A 27,090-nucleotide genomic window follows, 5' to 3' on the forward strand; every position below is an offset into this window, starting at 1 on the left:
GGGCCGAGTTTGCCTATGCCTGGTATATGGCAACTGAGCCCACAAGCTATTAAGAGGTCAGTGGAAACATAAATAGGACAATCGCTTAACTGCAGTTAAGAAATCAAAAGCAGGCTCTCTCCTCTTTTTCCACCACAAATCCCACCCATTCATAAAAAGGTCAGGGATGTTGGGAATTGTAGCCCCAAAACATCTGGAGGGCCGAGTTTGGGGATGCCTGGGTTAAAAGTTACAGCCTCTGCATTCGCCGGCTATTCTTATTTATTTCATTTATTGATTGAATTTATATTCCGTCCTCTACATTGCTGGATTTACGTATAAGCTAAACAAGCTATAGCTTAGGGCAGGATTCTTCAACCTGCGGCCCTCCAGATGTTTTTGGCCTACAACTCCCATGATCCCTAGCTAGCAGGACCAGTGGTCAGGGATGATGGGAATTGTAGTTTGAAAACATCTGGAGGGCCAAGGTTGAGGAAGCCTGGCTTAGGGCCACACACTCTTGGGGGCCCCAAAAAAATTAAAGGGGAAAAAACTGGATGTACATTTCCAAAATATAAGATAAAAAACAAATAAAAGAAAACCTACATACAGCAACAGTCTTTTGTGCTGTGTAGGCTCCTATGATGTAAGTCCAGTTAAAATATAGAGTTTGGGATATACTCGCCGTATAAGATGACCCCCGACTTTTGAGATTTTCCTGGGTTAAAAAGTTGCATATGTCTTGCATATATAGAGAAGGCCTGGGTCTTCTCTATACCACCATACCATGACTGTCCTGGTCCAGATCTATCAACCTGACCTGCCCCATAGCCAGGAGGGCAGTTATCTCTATCCCTATCCTTTCTCATTGAAACTCCTTCTCAGATCACTTAAACATACCATCTTTTCTCAAATCTCTTAGTCAAATGTATTTTTCAACCGTTTTTTATTCCATTGTTTAATAAGCCACGTGTATACCATGTCAGATACACGTAGGACACCAAAGGAGTGCTTGGTTCTAAAAATCTTACAGATATCACTTTGAAGGAACTATATGTAACTAAATGATCACTGAAGATTTTAAATTGGCTATTAGCTACGGGTCTCGAGTACACCCTATTGAAACAAATGTCGACGTGAAGTGATATTGCATGGACCTTAATAATCTCAGGCACGACTGCGTCCAATGTGACATTTGTACAGCTTTATTATTAAGAACATGTTAAAACATTGTAAACACATTCATCTGAGGGACTCCGGTAAGAACAATTCAGAGATAAAAACATTTTTCATATATAAAATAAAATATTCTGAGTTTAACGTCCCATTGTAGAACAATGAAATCGAAGTCTTTATATTTTAAAGTTAGTGCACACCGTAGTTATTTCTAAGGTAGTCTAAAACAGCCGATGTACTTGATAAAACATTGAAAACTTTCTTTTCTTGCTTTGAAGTAATCCTTTCCAGCATGTACATTAAATGGTGGTGAAAGCATGCAAAAGGAGTCCCATGTTCAAGAGCAATATCGACCCAGTCTTGCAGGCACCGCAGAGGCGTTTCTTCATAGCCTGCAAACATGGCAGGATTGGCTAAAAGCCCCCTAGCAACCATGATACCTAGCATGGAAAGGAATACAAACAATAAATTAAAACTACACATGATTTATCTTATTTGTTTAAAGGCCCTGTTTTGGACACATTACCATGGGAGTTTAGTTAAATCAGATCCCCTTAGAAGGTGCAAGTCTAATAATATGACAGTGGCATTTTTGTCAACAGGGCTTAACAAAAGGCTTTGGTTATACGTCTAAATGGGAGGGAGGGAGGGAAAGAAAGTAAGAACAAATGAAAGATGGAACATACTGGAAATGGGAAGAGAGGATGTAATTTGGGAGACTCCCTTCAAACACTTAAGGTAAAGGTAAAGGTACCCCTGCCCATACGGGCCAGTCGTGTCCGACTCTAGGGTTGTGCGCTCATCTCACTTAAGAGGCCGGGGGCCAGCGCTGTCCGGAGACACTTCCGGGTCACGTGGCCAGCGTGACGAAGCTGCTCTGGCGAGCCAGCACCAGCGCAGCACACGGAAACGCCATTTACCTTCCCGCTATAAAGTGGTACCTATTTATCTACTTGCACTTGATGTGCTTTCGAACTGCTAGGTGGGCAGGAGCTGGGACCGAAAGACGGGAGCTCACCCCACCGCGGGGATTCAAACCGCCAACCATACGATCGGCAAGTCCTAGGCGCTGAGGTTTTACCCACAGCGCCACCCGCGTCCCTTCAAACACTTACTTGTGAGCAATTTCTATTGAAAACAGTGGGAGTTACTTCTAAGTAAACATGCATAAGACTGTATTGCAACACAGTGGAAATTTTTGTAAGGCACTTTGAGTCTCCAGCATGTACTAACTCTGTACAGTGCCAAATTAAGTCCTAGGTCATCTAAATATATTTCAGCCCCACATCGGTCCAATTTAGAAATACTGCGAACACAGATTTTTTTTGCTTTCAATTACAACCGCACTTATTAACATACTTATAACTCTGACCTAAAGTTAATTTTGTCCTCAGTTCTTTCGCAGTGAAAAATAAAGCGATAATCTCTGTCGCAAGATCACTTTCCCACACGCCTGCCAGATAACCTTTCCATCTGCTACAGTTGATATATGCATATTTTATGTTTAGCCACTCTGTTCTAGTTCACAGATTTACTTTTTGACCTCCCAGTATGCTACACTTTTATGTATTCACACATTTACTTTTCTTACAGTGATCCATGCGACAGTCACCTCCAGGCTTGACTACTGTAATTCGCTCTACGCGGGGCTGCCCTTGAAGCTGTCCCAGAAACTTCAGCGGGTGCAGAATGCTGCAGCGAGGCTCCTCACGGGGTCTCTGCCTTGGGAGCATATTCACACAGTGCTTTTCAAGCTGCACTGGCTCCCGGTGGAGTACAGGGTCAGATTTAAGGTGCTGCTTTTGACCTTTAAAGCCCTTCACGGCCTAGGACCCTCGTACCTATGGGACCACCTCTCACGGTATGCCTCACGGAGGACCTTAAAGTCCATAAATTGCAACACCCTAGTGGTCCCGGGCCCTAAGGAAGTTAGATTGGCTTCAACCAGAGCCAGGGCCTTTTCAGCACTGGCCCCAGCCTGGTGGAACGCTCTGCCTCACGAGACCAGGGCCCTGCGGGATCTGATTTCTTTCCGCAGGGCCTGTAAGACAGAGTTGTTCTGCCTGGCCTTTGGCTTGGAGCCAATTTGATTCCTTCCCTCTCTTTCTTTTTTCTTTTCCTTCTTCTCCTGCGATGAGGCTACATTTTAATATTTTAATGTTTCAATGTTGTATTTTAATGTTGTTTTTAAATTGTAATCATTCAACTTGTTTTTATTATTGCTTGTAAGCCGCTCTGAGCCCGGCCTTGGCTGGGGAGGGCGGGGTATAAATAAAAATTATTAATTATTATTATTACAGTGAAATCTTATGCATGTTTACTTGGAAATAACTGCTCCCAAGTTCAATGGCGTTTACGCCTCAGTAACTCTGCTTAGAATTGTAGTTTAACAGTGCCATCCTACGCCTGTTTACTTGCAAGTAAATTCCGCAGTTTTCAATGGGACTTCCTCCCAGGTAAGTGGGCGTAGGACTGTAGCTTTAGAAACATTGCTTAATAGATACTAAGTGAACCAATCCATTAAAACTACCTTCCATCTTAACTCATTTCTTGCAAACAATTCAAGTTTAATGCCAGGGATAAAATATACACATATATTTCCCATTTATTGAGAGGGCAGAGCCCAAATGAGCCCACAAGTTGTTCTTACCATCTGTTCCTGTTTTTTGATGCACGTCCTTCACATCTTTTAAAGATTTAATGTCACCATTAGCTATAACCGGTATAGACATACTTTGTTTAATTATTTTAATTGCATCATAGTGTACTGGCTGGTGTCTTTCTTCTACATTTCTCCCATGGACTGTAATCCAGGACACTCCAGCTGCTTCCGCTTTCTGACAAAGGTCTACAGTTCTCTTTAGGTCATCATGAATCCTAGCATTACAAATAACAAAAACATCAAAATTCAGCATGTATTATCTGAATGGCATGGAAAAATGGCACAGAGTTAAGAACCAAGGAAAAATGGGGAATGTTCAAAAATTTAAGAATTATATTTCAACTGATTAATTAAATTTTTTAAACCTATTTTAGTTGTCATTGTTTGCTTTTAGAGTGCCTTGAGACTTATGTGAAAGGTAATTAATAAATTAATGAAATAACACCCGCCCCCCCTTTTCATTTTATCCTCACAAAAGTCGTGTGAGGTAGGTTTGGCTGAGTGACAAATAAGGAACTTCCTCTACACTTGGGTCAATTACACTTTTAATGTATTTTTTATGTAGGTGGTATCAAAACTTACCTTATCTTAATAGATACTGAAAACATGGGGTTTTCCACTTGATTTCTGACCAGCCTCACCATCTCTTGCACCAGTTCTGGTTTGTTTATTAAGCAAGCACCAAAACCTTCTGCCATAGCCCACCTTGAATTGAAATAACAAAATAATGTTTGCGTATTAGAATAAATGGCTTAATTTTTCCTTTTACCATTCTTGTGAGGAAGCAAAATGACGACATGAGGGTTTCAGGAAATTCAGACTACTTTTCTAACAAGTTTCCTTTGTTATAGAAGAATTAAACTAGGGCTGCCATATGTCTGGATACTCCTGGACATTATGGGGATTTCAGAGGCAGAATTGACGTCCGGGGGAATTTCCGAAAGGCAGTGCTTTGTTCTGGATCTTAGACAAGTCAGTTGAAAAATTGTTGGTTTTTTGGTGTTTTTGTAAAAGAAAGCTCAACAACTTTGAGGTTCGTCTAACAAATTTTAAGGTAAAGGGGACCCCTGACCATTAGGTCCAGTCGTGACCGACTCTGGGGTTGTGGCGCTCATCTCGCTTTATTGGCCAAGGGAGCCGGCGTACAGCTTCCGGGTCATGTGGCCAGCATGACTAAGCCGCTTCTGGCAAACCAGAGCAGCGCACGGAAACGCCGTTTACCTTCCCGCTGAAGCGGTACCTATTTATCTGCTTGCACTTTGATGTGCTTTCGAACTGCTAGGTTGGCAGGAGCAGGGACCGAGCAACGGGGCTCATCCCGTCGCGGGGATTCGAACCGCTGACCTTCTGATCGGCAAGCCCTAGGCTCTGTGGTTTAACCCACAGCGCCACCTGCGTCCCCTCATAAGTTTATAGTTAGCCTCTATTTAATGGTTGGTTTCAGTCAAACGTTGACACAGAAATGCTCTTCCTGAAGTTAAATCATTATCAACCAATTACGTTAATTGTGAATTCATAAAAAGTTATATAATTTGAGGCCAGATTATTCAGAGGCTTGCCTGTACCTATGCAAACCTGTAGGCCTCAGAGACCATGCTTGTAGGCCCACAATTAAGATCTATTAGGCTGGCAGGCCTGTTCAGTGGTAGCTCTATTTTTGCAGCTCTACTGGTTTAAACTGTACCTTTATTGTTAAAATCTGCATTTTAATGGATTTATGCAAATGATGCTAGGCTGTATATTGTTTTTGGACTGCTCTTTAACATTTTGTAATAGCAATGAGATGTTTTTCTCGTGTTTTATACTTTGTTTATGTCCAGAAATGCAGGATATAAATACCTGAAATTTAAAAAGTTAAACAGTTTACTCATTGCTCCCTGAGTTTCTTAAAATTTTACCTCTGTGGACAGCCACAATTTACATCTACGCCATCGGCAAAGGGACTGATGATACAAGCAGCATCGGCTAGAACTTGTGCATCTTTAGCGGCAAACTGAACAATCAGAGGGCGATCACCTGATAAAATGACATTTCATAATCATGAAAAAATACACCACATATACACGTACAATGTATTGGGTTTGATTCTAAGATTTATGGTTAATTTAAGGATATTCATGGGAGGAAAACTTTTCTCACACACCCCAGCTCTGCCACCCACCAAAGGGGCAGGGACACTCTTGAACAATATGGGATGGGGATCTGCTGAGAGAGGGAGAAATCACTCAAAAGTGGGCAGGGTTCGGGTCAAAATTGGGCAATTCTTCCCTTCTGCAGGAATGGGGCCTGCCCCCCACATGCTACTTTGATCAGGACGACCCTCTGGGAAAGTGTTCAGAGGGTGCAGGTGGCTGTAAGAGGGGGAGAAAATGGAAAACTTTCCTTCCACAAATTTATTTCAATTACCTTAGGATGTAAATCATGAAGTCTTGATAATTTTTCAAAATAAGATGTTGCAGATGGATGGCTGAGGGTGCAAGACAGAGGCTTGCTTAACGTCGCTTACTGATTTTGTGCGAGATTCGATTCAGGAATGCCCGGATTTCAGGCACAGTCTCTTAGGCTACCACCCTATGCACCAGGGGTGGAGAACCTCTGGCCCTCCAGATGTTGAACTACAGCTCTCATCCGTCCCAACAAGGATGGCCAATGGCCAGGAATGGCAGGAGTTGTACATCTGGCCAAAGGTTCCCTGCACATTTCCCTGGGAGTAAGTCCCAACTCATTTAATGAGACTTACTTCTGAGTAGACATGCATAGGACTGGACTGTTAGCTGTTATACTACATTAACACATAGAACCTGCGGGTAAATAATAAACTGAATAATAATAATGTTGCTAATAATAATAATAAATAAGTGAAGAAAGTGGGGAGGGGGAAGCTGGGGACATTATCCGCAAAAGTTCCCTGCTATGCCAGAACAACCATCTATAATTCCGTGTCCTTACTCAAGCAGTCAAGCCTCATAAAAATGCGGGCATATGTAGGGTACAGAGAGGAACAGCATGCCATGGGCTGGAGCATAATGTGTGTGGTAGTAAAATGTGTTCTATCAATTATTGCATGGCAGCTAGAATTTGTGATGTCAAAAACATGTCTGGATTTTGATGGAACTAAGGAGGGAATCCAGCTGTTCTGGTGATGCTGCAATCCTATGCATGTTTACTCAGAACTATAAGTCTTAGTGCTCATTGTATATAAGACTTTAGCTTAAATAAAAGTAATTTCGTAGGACTTTATACAAACCCCGAGCTAAAGGAGCATCAAAAAATGGCTCAAAGTGGCCCTTGCATTTTATCTAATGAAATCTGAAGAAATGCAAAGACAATACCCTGGTTTGTAGTAAATTCACTGTGTCTAGCTTTTACAGATCTGACAAAATCGGCCGCAACAATCATTGGAGTGTAGCATAAATCACAGTCGTATTTCCGGACTAACGTTCTGAAAGGCAATCTGAAAAACACAGAAAGATCTGAGAAACAAGAAGTACTAATTTTAACGAAAACACTTTTCGGATAAACAAAATGTATGTCATTTTGGTGTTTTGTTCCGAACAACACTAAGTGCAACAGAATCACTTCTCGTATAAAGAGAATGAATTTTTATAATGGCTTCCAAATGCTCTTTTTCCATAAGCGGCCAAAACGGGGGGGGGGGGGGGGGGAGCTAAGATAATGCCATTCTCAAACCGCGTATTGTGGAGTTAGCAGTTCTGTTTATATGTTCAAATGATTCAACAGGCTGAGGCACATTACGTTTCATTGTGTGGCAATTGGAACATTTATTTTATGCGATATCTCAAAAATAAAAAAAATTCATTAGGCTATTCCTGGGCAAGTGTTCTGAGTACCTTCCAGCTGAGCTGATAGCACAAAAGGAGCTAAGAGCGAGGCACCCATCCATCATGCCTGGACTCAGCTCCAGCCAAAAACTATACAGTAGTACCTCAGGTTAAGAACTTAATTCGTTCTGGAGGTCCGTTCTTAACCTGAAACCGTTCTTAACCTGAGGTACCGCTTTAGGGAATGGGTCCTCCCGCTGCTGCCGCGTCGCCGCCACATGCTTTCCATTCTCATCCTGAGGTAAAGTTCTCTACCTGAGGTACTACTTCCGGGTTAGCGGAGTCTGTAAACTGAAGTGTCTGTAACCCGAGGTACCACTGTAGTCCCTCCAGGTTAGCAACTGTCATAACAGGAGCTGTACAGTCGTACCTTGGTTCTCAAACTTAATCCATTCTGAGTGTCCATTTGACTCCCAAAACTGTTCAAAAACAAGGCATGGCTTCTGACTGGCTGCAGGAGCTTCCTGCACTCAAGCGAAGCCACGTCGGACGTTTGGCTTCCGAAAAGCATTTGCAAACCGGAACACTCACTTCCGAGTTTGCGACATTTGAGAGCCGATTTGTTCGGGATCCAAACCGTTTGAGTACCAAGGTACCACTGTACTTCTAAGAAAGGGAGGCAACTATCTGACATCATTCTGGTAACCAAGTTCAGCTGTCTTTCCTGCTCTAGCTGCTGCCATATTGAAGGAAAGAGATTAGATGAGTTTCATCTGTGCAGCACAGTTCTGATTAAAAAGTACATTCCCACCAAATTGTCAAAATTGGGAATATCCTGCAGGCAACTGCAAAATACTTAACACATATTTCTTTGTTGATAAAGTCCTAGAGGAGACTGTGAATCGGCCTCCATGTGTATAGAAGCCTCCAGCAATGTTTAGAAATTATCAATTTTGACAGTTGCTTCAGCCACTCTAGCAACCCATTGCTGCTGTTGTCACTGCTCACCTACTTGAATTACTTGCTGCAGTCCGTAGCATTCACATCAAAGTAGACCAATTGGCTCAAAGCCTTGATAAAATGTGATTCACAAACAGAACGAAGTACTCACAGCTAAGCGAAAGCTAAAGCTCCTCTGCTGGCTAGCAAGGCCGCTCTTATACCTCAGTAACTGTTGCTATATTCCATTGCTGTACTGTGTACTTTGGGACAATGGACCGCAATAAAGCTGTGTGTGTACTCACAGCTAAGCTAATTTAAGTATAATTTTCTTGGATAGAATTGTTTATTACAGCCCACGAAAATATGTGAATAGGAAGCAATCTGCAAATGGCACTTACTTTGAATATCTAACCATAGGAGCACATATTTTCACAATAGTCTCAGAGTGAAACAAATCAACTGGATTTCTTAGCGGACATTGAAGGATTTCTCTGGACTGACTACTCACATAAAAGTTATCGGGCCACATCTGCAAAACAAAAAACACGAGACAACTGAGAAAAAAGCAAACTCTTTTAATCTTGCTAAGCTTGCAGCATTACCCTATTAATTGCAAACAATTGTGTGTGTTTTTTAAAAAAATCCCCTTTGATCAATAGCTTCAGTAACTTCAAGCTCTATAAGACACTTAAAACATATTTTACAGCTTCATAGCAGTGTCAAAATAAGCCAGGCTATAGTCAGAAGGGATTTTGCCCCTATGAGCCCTCACCACAAAGCTTTTTTTCTTTTAACTATTTGCATACACATCTGAAGTCGTCCCTCACCAGATACCAAAACTGGCTAACAGAACTGACAATCTGACATCCTGATTCAACAGAGCTGCATGTTTCAACGGATTGGAGTCTCAATGGCTGAAATTTCAGAGGGCCTACTACGTTGGTCAGTTGCAGCAAAAACAAAGTACCGTATTTTTTGCTCTATAAGACTCACTTTTCCCCTCCTAAACAGTAAGGGGAAATGTGTGTGCATCTTATGGAGCGAATGCAGGCTGTGCAGCTATCACAGAAGCCAGAACAGCAAGAGGGATTGCTGCTTTCACTGCGCAGCGATCCCTCTTGCTGTTCTGGCTTCTGAGATTCAGAATATTTTTTTTCTCGTTTTCCTCTTCCAAAAACTAGGTGCGTCTTGTGGTCTGGTGCGTTCTTATAGAGCGAAAAATACGGTACTTTTAAAAACTAATACATTTTATTGCACATAAGCCTTCACGTACTACGGCCCGATTCAAGCACCACACACTCTTTTTATTCTGGTGAAGTGCTCCACTCCTTGAAAGCTCATGCTGCCAAAATAGCGTTGGTTCGCCATACAGGGCCAGCCCAAGACAATTTTGGCAACTGAGGCAAACCACAAAATATTGCCCCCTCTCCTTGCCAGAGAAGAAGTGGTGAGTGAAGATCCACTCCAGGAACAAAGGGATGGGGGATAAAAAGGGTTCCTGGGATAAATCAGTCAATAGAGCTTGAGACTCAATCTCAGGCTTGCAAGTTTGAGTTCCACGTTAGGCAATTGGACAAAAAAGATTCCTGCATCGCAGGGGGGTTGGACAAGATGATCACCACCACAACCCACCCTTTGGTCTGGGTTTCCCTTCCAACTCTATGATTCTGTGATCTACATCAGGATCTGCTGCCCCCGTGGATTCTGCTGCCGGAGGAGGTTCCCCCACCTTGCCTCAGGGTGGGGCCGGCCCTAAGTAGCCACAATGCCCTTGTCAACTTGCTGAGGCTGCTTTTAATGGACGAGACTCTGAAATCGCCACAAATTGTACGACCACAGAGCCTAGGACTTGCTGATTGGAAGGTCGGCGGTTCGAATCCCCGCGAGGGGGTGAGCTCCCGTTGCTCGGTCCCTGCTCCTGCCAACCTAGCAGTTCGAAAGCATGTCAAAATGCAAGTAGATAAATAGGTACCACTCCGGCGGGAAGGTAAACGGCGTTTCCGTGCGCTGCTCTGGTTCACCAGAAGCGGCTTAGTCATGTGGCCACATGACCCAGAAGCTGTACGCTGGCTCCCTCGGCCAATAAAGTGAGATGAGCGCCGCAAGCCCAGAGTCGGCCACGACTGGACCTAATGATCAGGGGTCCCTTTACCTTTAGGAGCCTTTCAATAGCCCTAACCATTCATGGGGGTGGGTGAGAATGATGGGCAAACGCTTGATCAAAACACAGCTTCTCCCCTAAATAACAGAAGAAACGTCCTGAGCAGCAAAGAAAGATGACGGAAAAAGAACCAGGACGTCAGCAAAAAAAGAAAAAGCCCGCGAGAAGCTCCTTTGGGGATGTGACGGCGGATTCTTCCCCGCGCCTCCAAGCCGTGGAAGAACACTACGGAACGCTACCTTGACCCTTCTGGCCCTTCCGTCCTTCCGTAGGGCCGGAGAGCAGCCGGTTTCAGCGGGAAGAGAAGGCGAGCGTCCTGAACGAAACTAAAGGGAGACCATAGAAGCAAAAGTATAGAGGGAGCAAACAGCCTCGATTTCCGAATTATTATTTTTAAGGCGCTGCTCCTTTATTACCTCGACATTTCTCTCTCTCTCTCTCTTTTGCATTGGGAGTTACCGCGGAAAGTTACCGATCGGGTTTAGGGCGGAGGTAGCGTTAAATATAACGAAGAAGCGAAGTCAAGTCAGGACCTTAGTAGTATATACGTCTAGGGTTTGGTGTATCTACGGGAGGTCCCGGTTGGAGCTTATGTGAGGCGTCTCAGCGGGGCCGGCCGTAGACTTACCAATACTGCAGAGTTACGCAAGGTCTGCGAATTCTGGGTTCCTTCGGAAGCGAGAGCAGCCCTCGTCTAAACAGGGACATCGTACGGTGGTGATAAAGCCGCGTTGCTTCGGGTCGCGTGGGCAAGCAGGGCGTAAAAGCATTTTGGTGATAAACTGTTCGGGTTAAAAAGCAAAAAAAAAAAAAAAAAAAAAAAAAAGTTTTGGAAGTATCTGAATCCTGCACACAACGGACCGCAGGGATTATTAGGCTGGAGTTTGGAGCGAGACTGAAGGGCGGCGACTCTGGGCTGGAAAAACCGAGCCATGCTCACCCGGTCCTCCTGCTCAAGAGTCGGACGGAGCTGCTACGGATGAAGCCTCCTTCGCTGAGACACAGCCACGGCAACGAGGCCCTGTTGACACCTGCAGGGCAATTTTTAGAAGGACTTAAGCCGCGTTTTCCTTAAGAAGCAACGCCCGCTGCCGCATTATTTTCACTTTCCAATTCATTCATTTCATTTAAATACAATATAAGTACAGCAGCTTGTCCAGCGGCGCATACTTTTCAAGTTTCGTACGCAGCACATGACCAAGGGAGCGCAAACATCCATCCTGCCTCTGTAGCAAACTTCTTCTTGAAGGAGACGCCCGATTGCTACCCAGTCACATTTTGCACTAAAAAAAATAGATATATCAGATATATCTATTAAATTTCCAAAAATTTCACATATACATTCCCATCCATAATAAGATCTTCCTTCTGTTTTGTCGACTTCCCGTTCCATTTTCCATGGTGTTTTCTCTCCCCCCTTTGCAGCACCCTATTTCCCCCCTCTCTCATTCCTTCCGCTGCTCAGAGTTTAAATCCTTCACAGGCTCCCGTTCCCTACATGGCACTGCCGATGGACATTCCCGCCCGAAGGAACCAGGAAGCGGCCCCTCCGGCGAACGGTTTCGCCTCTACTTTCGCACCTCTACGTTCCCCGCCGCCTCTCGCGCTTCCGGTCCCGCCCATCCTGTGGCCCGGAGGCGACTTCCTGTCCCAGAGTACCTTACACCGAACCATGGACCACAATGGTGAGTTGGGGAGCGGGCGGGGGACCGGGCGGGCCAAGCGGGAGCCTCGCAGCTTCCCCGCCCGCCCGGCGGCGGCGGCCTCCCGCTCCGTCTCCGCCCCGACGCGGAACCGGTAGCCGGAGGAGGGCGGCGGGGCCTCGAGGGCCGCGGCCTTGTTTCGAGCGGGAGGGCGGAGCGGTTCGAAACGCGAGGCCTGGGCCTCGGGGGGCCGTCAGGCTGCGCTAGGCCGCCCGCTCCCCTCAGCGGCGAAGGCTCGCGGCCCTTACTCTCAAGTAGGCCCGCTCCCCTCAGCGGCGAAGGCTCGCGGCCCTTACTCCCAAGTAGGCCCGCTCCCCTCAGCGGCGAAGGCTCGCGGCCCTTACTCCCAAGTAGGCCCGCTCCCCTCAGCAGCGAAGGCTCGGGGCCCTTACTCCCAAGTAGGCCCCGCTCCCCTCAGCGGCGAAAGCTCGCGGCGCTTACTCCCAAGTAGGCCCGCTCTCCTCAGCGGCGAAGGCTCGCGGCCCTTACTTCCAAGTAGGCCCCGCTCCCCTCAGCGGCGAAGGCTCGCGGCGCTTACTCCCAAGTAGGCCCATGTCGGGCCGCCGTCCTCCGACGGGGGTGTGAGGGGAGGCTGCTGACCTGCCCGCCTCGCGCCTTGACAAGCTTTGCGAGGCGCCGCCTTGGGCCGCCTCTGGAGGGAGCGGGGCTTTAAGGCTGCCCTTTGCTGGCCTCCTCTCTGCTGAGCCCTTCAGTGGTCCTCCTAACTGGGGTGGCTCCCCCTTCGCTCCCTCTATAGCAGGGCAGGCGCCCCTCCAAGCAGGTTTCCTCCTTCCGCGTGAAAAGCATCAAGGAAAGGGGCTTCCCCGCTGGCCCCAGTGCCGGATTTAAGAATCAGCCACACAAGTGATAGCTTAGGGGCCCCATTCTCTTGGCCCCCCCCCCCAAAATTAAAGTAAATAAAACCTGAATGTGCATTTCCAAAATATCAGATAAAAAGCAAATAAACTTTGTACAGCTTTCCAGCCCAAAGAAGCATCAGCTGCTATATGATTTATGCTTAATTTCCTGTGTTTTGATAGCTTTTTCCGGGGGACCGACCGTGCTTGCAAATACTGGACGCCTCTTTTCTTTGGAGCTTCTGCCGCAGGGTCACTCCTGAAGTCAGGCTTTCTCTTCGCGGGGAGGGAAATCTGTGGTCTCCTTCAACTGCGGAGACCCCTCCAACGCCACAGCGTGTCCTTTTAGATGCAGGAAGCTCTCCTGAACCTTTTGGGGGTTGTGAAGCCTAGCAAGCCCCCTCTCTCACCCCTTCGGTGAATGCTCACCCCTCGGAACTCCCGAGACGAGCGTCCAAGAGCAATCAGCAGCAAAGTGGAAGTCCTAAACTTTGATAAAATACATATTTTGTTATGTGCAAATGGTTTTAGATACCTATTAGGTCCATAAGTTACCCTATAGCATATATTCAACGCAAAAAAACAGCGACAATTTGTTGTTGACAAAGGACAGCGGGACATATAAAGGGCCCCGTTACCTTCAGTAGCTTAGGGCCTCATCAAACCCAAATACGGCCCTGGGTGGCCCGTTTTCTGTACGTGCAAATGGAAGTAGTAGCCCATCTCCCCACCATCACCACATTCCCTGCTACATGTGGGTTGAACATGACTCTGAAAATAATAATGATAATAATTTACGGAGTTTATATGCCACCCAATACCCGGAGGTCTCGGGGCGGTTCACAGAAAAGATCACAACATATATAATCAGAATAAAAGCTACAACCCAATAAACAACACCCCTCCCCCAAGAAAAGAGCCACATTTTAAAAGGATGTTAAATAGATCAACCAAAGGTTAGCAGGTTTTTTGGGGGGGGTTATTGGTTAAGGGTTTTGGGGCGAAATGCCTGGTTGGAATTGCACAGCAGGGCAAATATGGCTTCTCCGATTCCCCACCCCATGAGTTAGAATTAGTACAGGAGTTTGGGAGGCAACGGCTTGAATCGGACAGGGGCAGCCTGCAAAAGTGTCCCTGTCGCTTAATGGGTTAAGCTTACTTTTGTTGTTGTTGATTGACTCATGCTGCTTTAAAGCATAAATCATTCACCACGAATAGGAGTTATTAATGTTGCAGTTGTTGTGACCGGAATGTAATGGAAATGAGTAAGATTTTGGAGCACAGAAATAAAGCAAACCATCAAATCTAGCAAACGGGGAGCCACTTTTATCTAAATCGTATAATTTGGTATTTGAACGATTTGTATTAATAATTGTATTATAAATTGGTATTGTTGTAATGAGGCTATTACTGGATTGTAATTGAAAGCTAATAAAAATTATTATAAAAAATCTTGCTGCTTTAAAACAGAAAACACAAACAAACAAAACAAAACAAGGCAAGGTTTAAGCATCTTTACTAGATAGATAGATAGAGAGAGAGAGAGTATTTATAGAAACTCCTTTTATCTCTCATGAAGTAAAATGTGTAAACATTGGTAGCTGTTGATCTACTGCAGCATTTATCCAGCTGCTTTTGGGCTACAATTCCCATCATCCCTGACCACTGGTCTTGCTACCTAGGGATGCTGGGAGTTGTAATCCAAAAACAGCTGGAGAATCAAGTTTGGGAAACACCTGTTAGGTTGCTCATGCCCTTTTAAAGCCTGCATCTTCTCATAGGTCTACTGATTTTGTTTGCCATACTGGAATTTATTAAAAGCAGCTGAGGAGGCTGTGCTCCTCCATATGCTGCTGTACTACAACTCCTATCATCCCTGACCATTAGTCATGCTGGCTGGGGACAAACGCTGAATTCATCACAGAGTTATAAGATGTATTTCTGAAAATGTCACTGTCAGCTTATGTGTACGAAGATGGGCTAGGACCAGGGAGACCCTGGTCAAATCCCCTTTTACCTGTGAAGCAAATCCCCTTTTACCCTTTTACACTGAGTAACTCCTGGCCAGTCATTCTCTTTTACCCGTACCTAGCTCACACATCTGTTGTGGGAATGTAATAAAGGAGTGGACAGCCACCCAGAACTCCTGGGTGGAAGGGCAGAATAAATATACAATAAAATAAAATTAATTTTAGGCACATTTGCTGTGGGCTTAAACTATCAATCAGTTCTAGTTTGAAGCACTTGCAAAGAAACACATCTGATATGGATTGGGATCTACAGTGGTGCCTCGCAAGACGAAATTAATCCGTTCCACGAGTCTCTTCATCTTGCGGTTTTTTCGTCTTGCGAAGCACGGCTATTAGCGGCTATTAACGGCTTAGCGGCTTTAAGAAAAAGGAAACAAACTCGCAAGAACTCGAAAGACGTTTCGTCTTGCGAAGCAAGCCCATAGGGAAATTCGTCTTGCGGAACGACTCAAAAAACGGAAAACCCTTTTGTCTAGCGAGTTTTTCGTCTTGCGAGGCACCACTGTATTATAACAAGGAACAAAATTCTTATTTAGAAGCAGGTGCAATTTAGATAGAATTATAGAGTCACAGATGTGTAACTTGGAGTTGATTTCCAGTTACTTCATTATACAGTAAGAGAGATGAGAAATGCTAACCCTTCATTGATTTTTTTTGTATGTTTTGCTCTTTTTACTTAGAGCCAAATAATAACAATACTTGATTGTAATCCTCACCCTACTTACCTAGGAGCAATCCCACTTGAATTAAGTAGGATTTACTTCTGAGCGTACATGGCTAGAATTGTACTGTAAGTGGCCTAATTTGCAGGCAATAATTAGTTTCTTCAACACCTTTACATGTATATATAGTTTCTAGTATCAAAGCTTAGCTTTCCTTACTACATAGGACTGTATTAAGAACAGAATAGACTGTGTGTCTGATGAGATGATTCCACATTATACACTCTAGATTTGAATAACTTTAGGCTTATCCACATTTACCTTTTGCCCTTTGCTTTCTAGGCACAAGTCTGTGCTTTCCCAGTCTGTAGCCAAGCAATTATTTATTTATTTTTGCCCTGCCATTACCCCCAGGAAAACCCACTCTTTAACACTGAATTGGAGTATTTTGGATTTTCTGTGGATTGCTGTTTGCTCTGATGCAGCAGCAAAGAGCGGGTGTTCATGGAGGAAGTACTCAGACATAGAGCTTTATAGTGTGGCCTAGAAATGGGGCACAAAAAGGAAGTCTGGATGAGCCTTCTGTTAGTTTGATTTGTGATGATGCTATAACTGCTCCAAAGATTCTTCCTGTTTTCCTTGCTGTTGAAACCACTGAGCTGCTTCCAAATTGAGTCTAGAGAGGTACATGTGAAAAGTGCAGGAAATCCTCTTTGAAAGTAAGATTGCATCTTTCAGAGGGTGAAGAAGAGAAGCAGTCCTACTAATTTGCAGAGTTCTTTCAGCTAATGAAGCTGGAAAAATGAAAAGCGTCACTTCAGTTTTTATCAGGCATGTATTGTGCAAGAAAAGACTGTTCCCTTCCCAAGCCGTTCATAGTCTACAGCAGGCTTCCTCAACCTCGGCCCTCCAGATGTTTTTTTGCCTACAACTCCCATGATCCCTAGCTAGCAGGACCAGTGGTCAGGGATGATGGGAATTGTAGTCTCAAAACATCTGGAGGGCTGAGTTTGAGGTTGCCTACAATATGGCAGGCAACAAGGAGAGATGGGATAAGAGGCCAGAGTAACCAGGGAGGAATGCAGTTACATTTACCATATTTTTTGCTCTATAAGACTCACTTTTTCCCTCTTAAAAAGTAAGGGGAAATGTGTGTGCCTCTCATGGAGCGAATGCAGGCTGCGCAGCTATCCCAGAAGCCAGAACAGCAAGAGGGATCGCTGCTTTCGCTGCGCAGCAATCCTTCTTGTTGTTCTGGCTTCTGAGATTCAGAATATTTTTTTTCTTGTTTTCTCCTCCAAAAACTAGGTGCGTCTTATGGTCTGGTGTGTCTTATAGAGCGAAAAATACGGTACTTCAACTTTATCTCATTTGGGAATTAGGACTAAGGAATTAATCTAGCCTTCACCAACCTGGCACCTTCCAGATGTTTTGGATTACAACTCCCCATTGGCCACAGCAAACATCTGGCGGGAACCAGGTTTGTTGTTAAGCTAAAGGTGTCACAGAAAACTTGAGTTTTGAGGAGATCTCATGTAACAACTTTGTTATGCTAACCTTTCTTAAAAGCAATGGTTTGCAAAATGCAGAGTTCTTCATGAGAGGATATTCAGAAATGGTGCTATTTACCTGTTTTATATTCATTCATTTATTTGAATTTATAGCCATTAGGTCCAGTCGTGACTGACTGGGGTTGCGGCGCTCATCTCGCTTTATTGGCCGAGGGAGCCGGCATATAGCTTCCGGGTCATGTGGCCAACATGACTAAGTCGCTTCTGGCAAACCAGAGCAGCGCACGGAAACGCCGTTTACCTTCCCACCAGAGCGGTACCTATTTATCTACTTGCACTTTGACATGCTTTCGAACTGCTAGGTTGGCAGGAGCTGGGACCGAGCAACAGGAGCTCACCCTGTTGAGGGATTCGAACCGCCGACCTGATCGGCAAGTCCTAGGCTCTGTGGTTTAACCCACAGCGCCGTCCCTTTACCTTTTACTATCCTTCACCAGATGGTTTCGGGGTAAGGTCCAAAAATAGCTCCAAGTTAAAACAATTAGAAATAATCTTAAAACATTATAAAACAACTCTCCCCACCCTTCAAAAATGTATGCTCGACATATAGAATCTGTGTGATAAAAATTATACTGTTATTAAGTACATACTGAGACGGGAAGAGTCTTAGAAAATTGTTGAAGTCTGCTTGTTTTATGATTGGCACAGTAAGTCAAATAATGTTAATTGATTATTTGACTGTTGTCCAATACTCATTAAAGATATGCTGATGATGCTTCAATAATTGACTGTACAGTGGTGCCTCGCAAGACGAAATTAATCTGTTCCACGAGTCTCTTCGTCTTGCGGTTTTTTCGTCTTGCGAAGCATGGCTCTTAGCGGCTATTAACGGCTTAGCGGCTTTAAGAAAAAGGAAACAAACTCGCAAGAACTCGCAAGACATTTCGTCTTGCGAAGCAAGCCCATAGGGAAATTCGTCTTGCGGAACGACTCAAAAAACGGAAAACCCTTTCGTCTAGCGAGTTTTTCGTCTTGCGAGGCATTCGTCTTGCGGGGCACCACTGTAATTACCTTTAATGAAAGTGACATTTTCTTTTACTAGTTACTGTTCCTATTTCTTTATTTATTTTGTTTTGGAAATGGAATGGAATGCTTCAAACTTTTTTTAAAAAAGTAGAAAACTGCATTACAGGGTGGAGTTACAACCTAGTCTATTCCTTGCCATTTTTAATATGTAGGGAGTTTTGCGTGTGTGAACTTTCAAACAATGTTTTCCCTTTGTAGTCCGAAGTAGTACACTCTAGGAATATGTTTGCCACATGGTGAGTTTTGTCTAATTTGGGCCTTTTTTTAGCTATGCCACACTACTAATAAATGCTTTAGTTTGGCTTTGTTATTGTGGTTGCTGTTTGCAAAAGGTTATCTATTAAAGCATGATTTTGTCACTTGCTATTGTAATCATTCCCGCAGAAGCACCAGGCGAATACATTTTTTAGTACTATTCAACAAAAATCCATTCTTCAGGAGAGAGTCTAGTGTCAGAGAGAGTTGGTTAATAATAATTTTACATTGTTTTTATAACCTGTTGTTCTGTAGAAATTCTTTGAAAACTGCTCATCTGTGAATATTGGGTCAATTTGAAGGGGTAAAAATTCTTTTTAGCATTTGGATAAATCAAAACAGATACATATCTTCTTCTTTTTTACATAGACAATGATTTGCAAGGTACAAATAGTTCTGGATCATTGGGAGGTCTTGATGTTCGTCGACGCATCCCTATAAAGCTAATCTCTAAGCAAACAAACAAAGCTAAACCTACACCACCTCGTCCTGCGAGAAGTATGAATAGGTTGCCATCAAAGGCTGGTGAAGAAGGTAAGAGAGAAGCTGTATCATAATTCCAAAAGGCTTTAGCAGCTTTTGCCATTTATAAAAGGTATTTCAGAATTGGCGGTTTGCAAAAGATAAGCTGAAGGGTCCATGGGGCAAAAGCAGGGTGGATTTGATTTAAATCAATTCGATTTAAATCATTATTTAAATCACTAGTCAGTAAGACTTGATTTAAATCATTTTTTTACAGAAAGACTCTTTCTTGCTTGTATAATCTTAATATTTACAACCAGATGAAGGTTTCGTTTTTGGAATAATAAATTTTCAGAGTAGTTTTTACAGTTATATCAAAAATTACTGATTTGGTTGTACAATTAGAAATACATAGATTATTATGAAATTATCGTGAGGTTTAACTGTATTTGGACAACTTTTCTGCTGTACTTGATTGGAAGGAGAAAAATAATCATTTCCTTAATAACAATTTAAACAATTCATTTAACTAAAACAATGACATTATAGCATATGCATCCATGTTTATTAACTGATGTGGTTAAACAATTAAAAACAAAACCCTAGACTGAGTTTTAGCACACATGAAAAACTTAAAACAAATCCTTATTTCCTGATGGACTATAATGAAACTTAATTATAAAACTATCTATAGAAGGATTTTTCCTCCAGAAGCTTTTTATTGTAAAAATCCAATTTAAATTTTAAAAAATCCAATTTAAATTTTAAAAAATCGATTTTTTTCAAAAAATAATCATTGATTTTTATCCACCCTGCTTGCTTGTCTTTATCCAATCTGTTGTGCCCTTCCCAACAAAAAGAACAACCTTCGGGATCAGACCAAAGGCCTGTCTAGTCCAGCATCCTGTTCTCACTGTGGCCAAACAGATGCCTTCGGGAAACCTGGGAACAAAACACGAGCCCAAGAGCATCCTCTCTTCATGTGTTTTCCAGCAACTGGTATTCAGGAGCATCCCTTCCTCCATTGGTGGAGTTGGAGCATGGCCAACATGGCTAGAGGCCATTGATAGTCTTCTTCTCCATGAATTTGTCCAATGCTCTTTTTAAAACCATTCACATTGGTGGCCATCACAGCCTCCTGGGGGAACGAGAGCCATAGCTTGACTATGTGCCGTGTGATGCACTTTCTTCTATCTGCCCTAAACCTTTCAGCATATGACAAAATGGCATTATGTGTCAGTGTGAGTGTAGCTAAAACCCCCCACCCACAACCAGTTACCAGCAAGGTTGATCTAAATTTTTGGTTTGTTCCTCCACAGAAGAATTTGACTACAACGAAGAAGAACGATATGAATGCAAAGGTGGTGATGTGTTTAGTAATCAAAGAAGATTTCCCGGACACCTCTTCTGGGACTTCAAGGTTCAGTAATTGACTCCGTAGTTCTGAAATACATTCTGATTAAATAAATTATAAAGTCAAAATGTTGTTTTTAAACAGGGATTTATTTTTTAATACCTTGGTTCTCACACTTAATCCGTTCCGGAAGTCCATTCCAAAACCAAAGCATTCCAAAACCAAGGTGTGCTTTCCCATAGAAAGTAATGCAAAACGGATTAATCCGTTCCAGATTTTTAAAAACAACGCCTAAAACAGCCATTTAACGTGAATTTTGCTATCTAACGAGACCATTGATCCATAAAATGAAAGCAATAAACAATGTACTGCAGTCACACAATCAAATCAATCAGTAGCTGAACTGGGTTCCACACAGTCACAAACACAAACAAAAAAAGCCGCAAAAGCAAAAACCCAAAATAAATAGCAAAAACAGACAGACCTCAGCGTAACACTCAAAACGGAAGTGTAACACTCAAAGCGGAGCATGTTCAGCTTCTGAAAAAAGTTCGCAAACCGGAACACTTACTTCCAGGTTTGCAGTGTTCAGGTTCCAAGTTGTTTGAGTACCAAGGCGTTTGAGAACCAAGGTATCACTGTACCGTATAGTGCCTAATCTGTTGCTATTACTTAATACAACTGAATAGAAATTTTTGTCCTCTTCACAAAAGTTATGGGGGGGTGGGGAGAGAAAGTGGCTTCGTATCTTCTAGAAAAACGTACCCAGCATTTTAGTCGATTTCTATGCATTTAAAATATGCAAGTGTATTGTGATAATCAGCTGATGAAATACGATGCTTGCCGTTTTGACAGATAAATTTACTAGGAGAAAAGGATGATACTCCAGTCCATTTCTGTGACAAGTGTGGGCTGCCAATCAAAATGTATGGACGCATGGTAAGCAGAACTATATTGATCAACTCAACACAATCATACAGCTATGTCATATGGATAGCCATGTCTTCTCAATGCAGCTAACTTACAATATATGCTCATTTAACTTGTGTGCATTCAGCTTTACGTGCTTGGCAAATTTTTTAAAATATGCAAAGGGGCAGACAATTGGGTGGGGGGACAGGGAATCTTTGACAATCCCACCCACTATTGAAGCCAGTGTGTTTGGACTATACGTGATTTTGGCTGTAGGCGCTATCCCTACAATGTAATCACAGCGTACGTTGAGAGTCACCTGTTGGATGAGCTGTAAAATCACTCTTGCTTCTGTATCATGCAGAGCCCTGTTAAATTAAATTTGATATGGTGTTCATTGAAAGATATCATGGGAAAAATATTTTGATGTTCTTTTTCAATAGTGTGTTTTCCAAAACACTGGCCTATACATATGATTTCAGTTTGCTTTTTTGTGTAAAAGCTCTTCCAGTTTAGCAAACTGAATGTAGAATTGTCGTTGGTTTCGTTCGTCTCTTATTTTGTATTCCATTTGTATCCTGCCTTTCCTCCATTATTCCTTCCCACTCTGTTTTATTCTCACAAGAACTGCAAAGTGGGTTAGGATGAGAGATAGTGTTTGGAGTGGAGATTTTAACCCACTTATCAGGTTTTAGGATTGTCGTTTAGGTGTAGACAGTTTCCTCCAACCATAGAGTACTCAAGTTAATGGAAGTTTGTCATTAGCTTTGAAGAAGCTCAGATTGCTCTCAGAACTGGGTTGTTAAAATTAAATCCTAGTACTGGATATTGGATGTTTTAGTTCCATTTGTACATGGAACAATCCAGATTCTTAGCCTTGTGGTTATGTATTTTAATTGGGAGACACTTGCAGAACCAAAGAGTGTCCAGCAGATGGAAAGGGAAGCCTATATAATAAGGAAATGTATGAAATACAGCACCACTAGGTATCTAATTTCTCTGCAGCTTCATGGACATTTTAAATGTAAGAATTATATTTTCAGCAACATACTTTGGAGTATTCTTACTGTTATTTGCTTATTAGTGTGCAAAACATCTTACAGTCCTGGTAGCTGGGTAAGAATCTATTCTGAACAAAGCATTGGATGGTATCCTATTTAAAAGTTTAGTGTGCAAAACATCTTACAGTCCTGGTAGCTGGGTAAGAATCTATTCTGAACAAAGCATTGGATGGTATCCTATTTAAAAGTTTGCAATTTAAGAGTTTGCAAAGCATTGATTTGCTCATGTGCTTTTCTTTCCTGGTTTTTTAGATACCCTGCAAGCATGTTTTCTGCTATGATTGTGCTATTTTACATGAGAAAAAGGGTGACAAGATGTGCCCAGGGTAAGTTAAACTGACGAATCTGTTTTTGTGGATTGGGGAAATACACTGCTCATTTTTTCTGGTGATCAGTTGTGTGTGACTTTACTCCATGTGTTCCCTCACTAAGAGGTAACATGTAACTCAGCTATTGACTGGGGATGAGAGGAAGGAAGATGCTGGTAAATTGGACAGGATCTGCAGTTACCCATGACAAAAGGGTTTGTATCCAGCAATTATATTAGATAGGCAACACAGTAGTCTGCAACAAGGTTAAGGGATTATTATTATTAGTAATAATAAATAATAATAAAAAATTCTATTTATTTCCCGCCCTCCCCAGCCGAAGCCGGGCTCAGGGCGGCTAACAACAATAAAATTATTATTATTATTAATAATAATAATAATATAACAATAATATAACAATAATAATAATATAACAATATTGTTATATAAACTTAATATAACATTATTATTATTATTATTATTATTATTATTATTATTATTATTTATACTCTGCCCATCTGGCTGGGTTCAGTTCTAAACTTTACCTTGCAAAATTCAGTGTGCTTTCTTTCTAATCAAGGGCGCTATCCCTGCCACAAATTTTAAATTGATATTAACGGAGAAAGATTGTGTTCAGAATATTATCCCAAGGTATACATAAGCTATTACAATACGAAGCAGCTAATCTTGTCCGTCCCGTCCCCCATGATTGTTTGTTTATGAACTTGTACAACTCGTAGTAATGCCTGCAAACCGCTTTCTTGTGTCTCCCCCCCCCCCCCATATAGCTGTAACGAATCCGTGCAGCGAATTGAGCAGTGTGTCCGGGGGTCTCTCTTCATGTGCAGCATTGTGCAAGGTTGCAAGAGAACCTATTTATCCCAGAGGGACTTGCAGGCTCACATCAACCACCGCCACATGAGAGCCGGCAAGCCAGTCGCGCGGCCCCCGCTGGAACCGGTCCACCCTCCGATCGCTCCTCCTCCTGCCGAAATCCCGGAGCGCTTCATCCTGCCTCCCGATAAGCACCACCTCAGCCACATCCCACCAAAGCAGCACATCCTGATGCCGCCCCCGCTGCAGCACGTCCCTCACGAGCATTACAACCAGCCTCACGAAGACATCCGGGCCTCCCCGGCGGAGATGTCCATGGCTCCCCCGCCCCCTCGCTCGGTCAGCCAGGACACCTTCCGCATCTCGACCAGGAAACACAGCAATCTGATCACAGTCCCCATCCAAGACGATTCGAATTCCGGCGCCCGAGAACCGCCGCCGCCGGCCCCCACACCTGCTCACCACCACCCCGAGTACCAGGGCCAGCAAGTGGTGTCCCACCCCCACCATATCATGCCCCCCCAGCAGCATTACGCCCCTCCCCCTCCCCCTCCGCCGCCAATCAGCCACCCCATGCAACACCCTCCCGGGGCAGGAGGCACTCCTCACCTGGTGTATAGCCAAGCTCCGCCTCCGCCAATGACCTCCGCTCCTCCACCCATCACCCCTCCCCCCGGACACATCATTGCCCAGCTGCCACCATACATGAATCATCCTCCACCGGGACCGCCCCCTCCTCAACACGGCGGCCCGCCGGTCAATGTAAACGCCCCCCCTCCCCATCACTACAACCCGAACGCTTTGCCAAAGTTCAGTGAAGACCAAGGAACTCTCAGCCCTCCGTTCACTCAGCCGGGGGGGATGAGTCCAGGCATGTGGCCGGCTCCACGAGGGCCGCCGCCGCGGATGCAAGGCCCGCCTTCTCAAGCTCAGCTTTCCGGACCACACCATCCTGATCAAGCCAGATACAGGCCATACTATCAATGATATTAATAGTAATTTGAACTAAGAAGTAAGACATAGGAAGGATAACTTTCTAAACAGCAGCCTTTTAAGAGCTCTCTTTTTTTTCTGTTCTGCTTCATTTATTTGAAGAAATAAAAAAGTTTTAAAATGTGACTGTAAAAGTCTGGGGACTTAATTCTTAAGGTAAATTTTTCAAACCTTGATCGTAGGACTCTTTGAAGACTGATATACTGTAGTGCTGTATGGCTCTGTAGTTGACAGTGACATTTTAACAGACGTTGTGTCCATAGTCCGGTTGAAGTACCCCAGAAATGAACATTTGTAATATTTCCCAAACAACCGAACACTTACTGTACCACTTGAAGGTATTTTTGTTAAATCTGATGGTTAGTTTTATTTGTGATACGTTTCCTTTTTTTGTCAACCTGTGTATAATTAAATTTAAAATATGGTCCAAAAAAGTTTGCTTTTTTGCATGAATTTTAAATGTTGGGGTGGAGTGGGGAGTAAGAAATAATGAATTTGGCGTTACTGTTTTTCATGCAAGCATGATGGCATTTTCATGTAGGAAATTTGTAGTCTTTTCGAAGTGTGAGAAAAAAGAACAGTTAAAACAGACCTTTCATTGCGTTAATATCTTTTGCTAAGCAGGCACAGACATTTTGAGTCTCATGAAGGTCTTAAAAATTTGCACTTTAAAACCTCAGACTTGTTAAATATTCCAAAACACCCCTTTATCAATTTTAGTGCTTCAGTTTTCCGGCGATAACATTGACCTTACAGCAATGACTTTACAGCAGAAGGTTTTCTGTTTATTTGAAACTCAAACATAGTGCCAATGCCATTTATGGGTAATTCATGTTTAAGTCATGTTAGTGTTGGAATCACAAATTCACTTGTTACATGTTAAAGAAATCAAAAATCAGTTTTGCTTTATGGAGAATATTCCTTATGGACATCGTTGAAAGGTTTATAAACTAAGGGCCACTTCCTATGTTAAACTTTTAACATGCAGAATATTTAATATACTGCCCGAAATGTAAATTACACATTCAGAAAGCTAGTGTTTTCCACTGTGTGCATCATAGAGGCAACTGTTAACTGCAATTGGCTAGATTTGATGTGGTAAATACATTTAGCACCATGTAATACACAACATGGAAGAAGGTTTATGTGGATAAATAACAGTGCTTAGGAACTCGAAGGCAGTTCTGCTGATATGAGGAACACCACGCTGTAAGGCTGTGATGCTATATGCATTTTTTAGGGAGGGAGTTTTCTAAAATAAATAAATGGGAGTGCTACTTCTGTGTAAACATGCCTAGGATTGTACTGCATGGCTGCAATCCTGTACACAGCTGGGAATACGCCTTAGACTTCTGAATAGAAGTACAGGATTGCACCGTAAAGAACTTTCGGCTAATGATACAAAGAATTCTGGTAGACTGGAGATCTTTCACACTTCACACTTTTACTGGGGCATGTACAGAGAAAACAGGCAATCTGTCTACTGGTATTATAAATCAGGAGATCTCCCATCCCATCTACGAAATTCCCCTGACCGTCTTCACAACGCTTAGTTGTTACTTAGGCACCAGCAGTGGTGTCTTTTGGGACTGAAGGCAAGGAAACCAGCAGTCAGTGGAGGCAGAGGCAATGGCAGGCAGAGGCCATACTCCTCGCTGCTGAATTCTACAAGGGCAGCACCAAGCCTAAGCAAGAGGAAGCTGATGGGTGGTGTCGCCCCTTGGACTGATTCTAAGAAAGAAAGTGAGTAGCTGTGGCCAGGCTGATGCAGAGGGGACACCACCCCATTCACACTCGTGGACCAGCCTCCGTTGCGTACCATCACCCGTGATTCAAGAGTTATCGGGATTTTAGCTGCGTTTGAAGCCATTCAACGAACTTGTCGGGAGAGAATCATAGAATCATAGAGTTGGAAGAGACCACAAGGGCCATCGAGTCCAACCCCCTGCCAAGCAGGAAACACCATCAGAGCACTCCTGACATATGGTTGTCAAGCCTCTGCTTAAAGACCTCCAAAGACGGAGACTCCACCACACTCCTTGGCAGCAAATTCCACTGTCGAACAGCTCTTACTGTCAGGAAGTTCTTCCTAATGTTTAGGTGGAATCTTTCTGAACCTTGTTGGCTGTTCACTGCAGTTGGTACCAATTCATCACCCAACTTTTTATGAATGGGTGGGATTTGTGGTGGAAAAAGAGGAGAGCGCCTGCTTTTGATTTCTTAACTGCAGTTAAGCGATTGTCCTATTTATGTTTCCACTGACCTCTTAATAGCTTGTGGGCTCAGTTGCCATATACCAGGCATAGGCAAACTCTGTCCTCCGGATGTTTTGGGACTACAGCTCCCATCATCCCTGACCA

The 27,090-nt window shown here is 43.4% G+C and overlaps 2 protein-coding genes across 14 annotated transcripts; one reads left to right on the forward strand and one right to left on the reverse strand.

Moving 5' to 3' along the window:
- Positions 1-1,168: 1,168 nt before the first annotated feature.
- Positions 1,169-13,240, reverse strand: DUS4L (dihydrouridine synthase 4 like). 12 transcript variants are annotated; one of them, XM_028747184.2, is made up of 8 exons: positions 12,944-12,974; positions 11,643-11,733; positions 9,050-9,070; positions 7,150-7,271; positions 5,716-5,833; positions 4,400-4,522; positions 3,806-4,032; positions 1,169-1,595 (listed from the first exon to the last, which is right to left on the reverse strand). In XM_028747184.2, exons 1-8 carry the CDS (start codon positions 12,957-12,959, stop codon positions 1,345-1,347), a joined length of 969 nt encoding a protein of 322 aa, XP_028603017.2. In that variant the 5' UTR covers positions 12,960-12,974; the 3' UTR covers positions 1,169-1,344. The 12 variants fall into 12 exon arrangements, with proteins under 12 accessions (XP_028603017.2, XP_028603012.2, XP_077791915.1 ...); XM_028747179.2 differs by lacking the exon at positions 11,643-11,733 and having other exon boundaries at positions 8,940-9,070; positions 12,944-13,240; XM_077935789.1 differs by lacking the exon at positions 11,643-11,733 and having other exon boundaries at positions 12,895-12,974.
- Positions 12,273-25,164, forward strand: CBLL1 (Cbl proto-oncogene like 1). 2 transcript variants are annotated; one of them, XM_028747170.2, is made up of 6 exons: positions 12,273-12,387; positions 19,176-19,340; positions 20,591-20,688; positions 21,478-21,561; positions 22,848-22,921; positions 23,692-25,164. In XM_028747170.2, exons 1-6 carry the CDS (start codon positions 12,375-12,377, stop codon positions 24,722-24,724), a joined length of 1,467 nt encoding a protein of 488 aa, XP_028603003.2. In that variant the 5' UTR covers positions 12,273-12,374; the 3' UTR covers positions 24,725-25,164. The 2 variants fall into 2 exon arrangements, with proteins under 2 accessions (XP_028603003.2, XP_028603002.2); XM_028747169.2 differs by having other exon boundaries at positions 12,279-12,387; positions 20,588-20,688.
- The last annotated feature ends 1,926 nt before the right edge of the window (positions 25,165-27,090 follow it).

The sequence above is a fragment of the Podarcis muralis genome, chromosome 10, assembly GCF_964188315.1.
Source record: "Podarcis muralis chromosome 10, rPodMur119.hap1.1, whole genome shotgun sequence".
Taxonomy (NCBI): domain Eukaryota; kingdom Metazoa; phylum Chordata; class Lepidosauria; order Squamata; family Lacertidae; genus Podarcis; species Podarcis muralis.

Bases quoted from the DNA above. Each gene is read 5' to 3' on its own strand.
- DUS4L (XM_028747175.2), bottom strand. From the start codon at position 11,151: ATGCAAAAGAGAGAGAGAGAGAGAAATGTCGAG. The intron at 9,071-11,118 runs GTAATAAAGGAG...TTTGTTTTGCAG, and splicing joins AGAGAGAGAGAAATGTCGAG to ATGTGGCCCGATAACTTTTA. The intron at 4,033-4,399 runs GTAAGTTTTGAT...TTGTAATGCTAG, and splicing joins TCAGTATCTATTAAGATAAG to GATTCATGATGACCTAAAGA.
- CBLL1 (XM_028747169.2), top strand. The intron at 20,689-21,477 runs GTTCAGTAATTG...CCGTTTTGACAG, and splicing joins ACCTCTTCTGGGACTTCAAG to ATAAATTTACTAGGAGAAAA. The intron at 21,562-22,847 runs GTAAGCAGAACT...CTGGTTTTTTAG, and splicing joins TCAAAATGTATGGACGCATG to ATACCCTGCAAGCATGTTTT.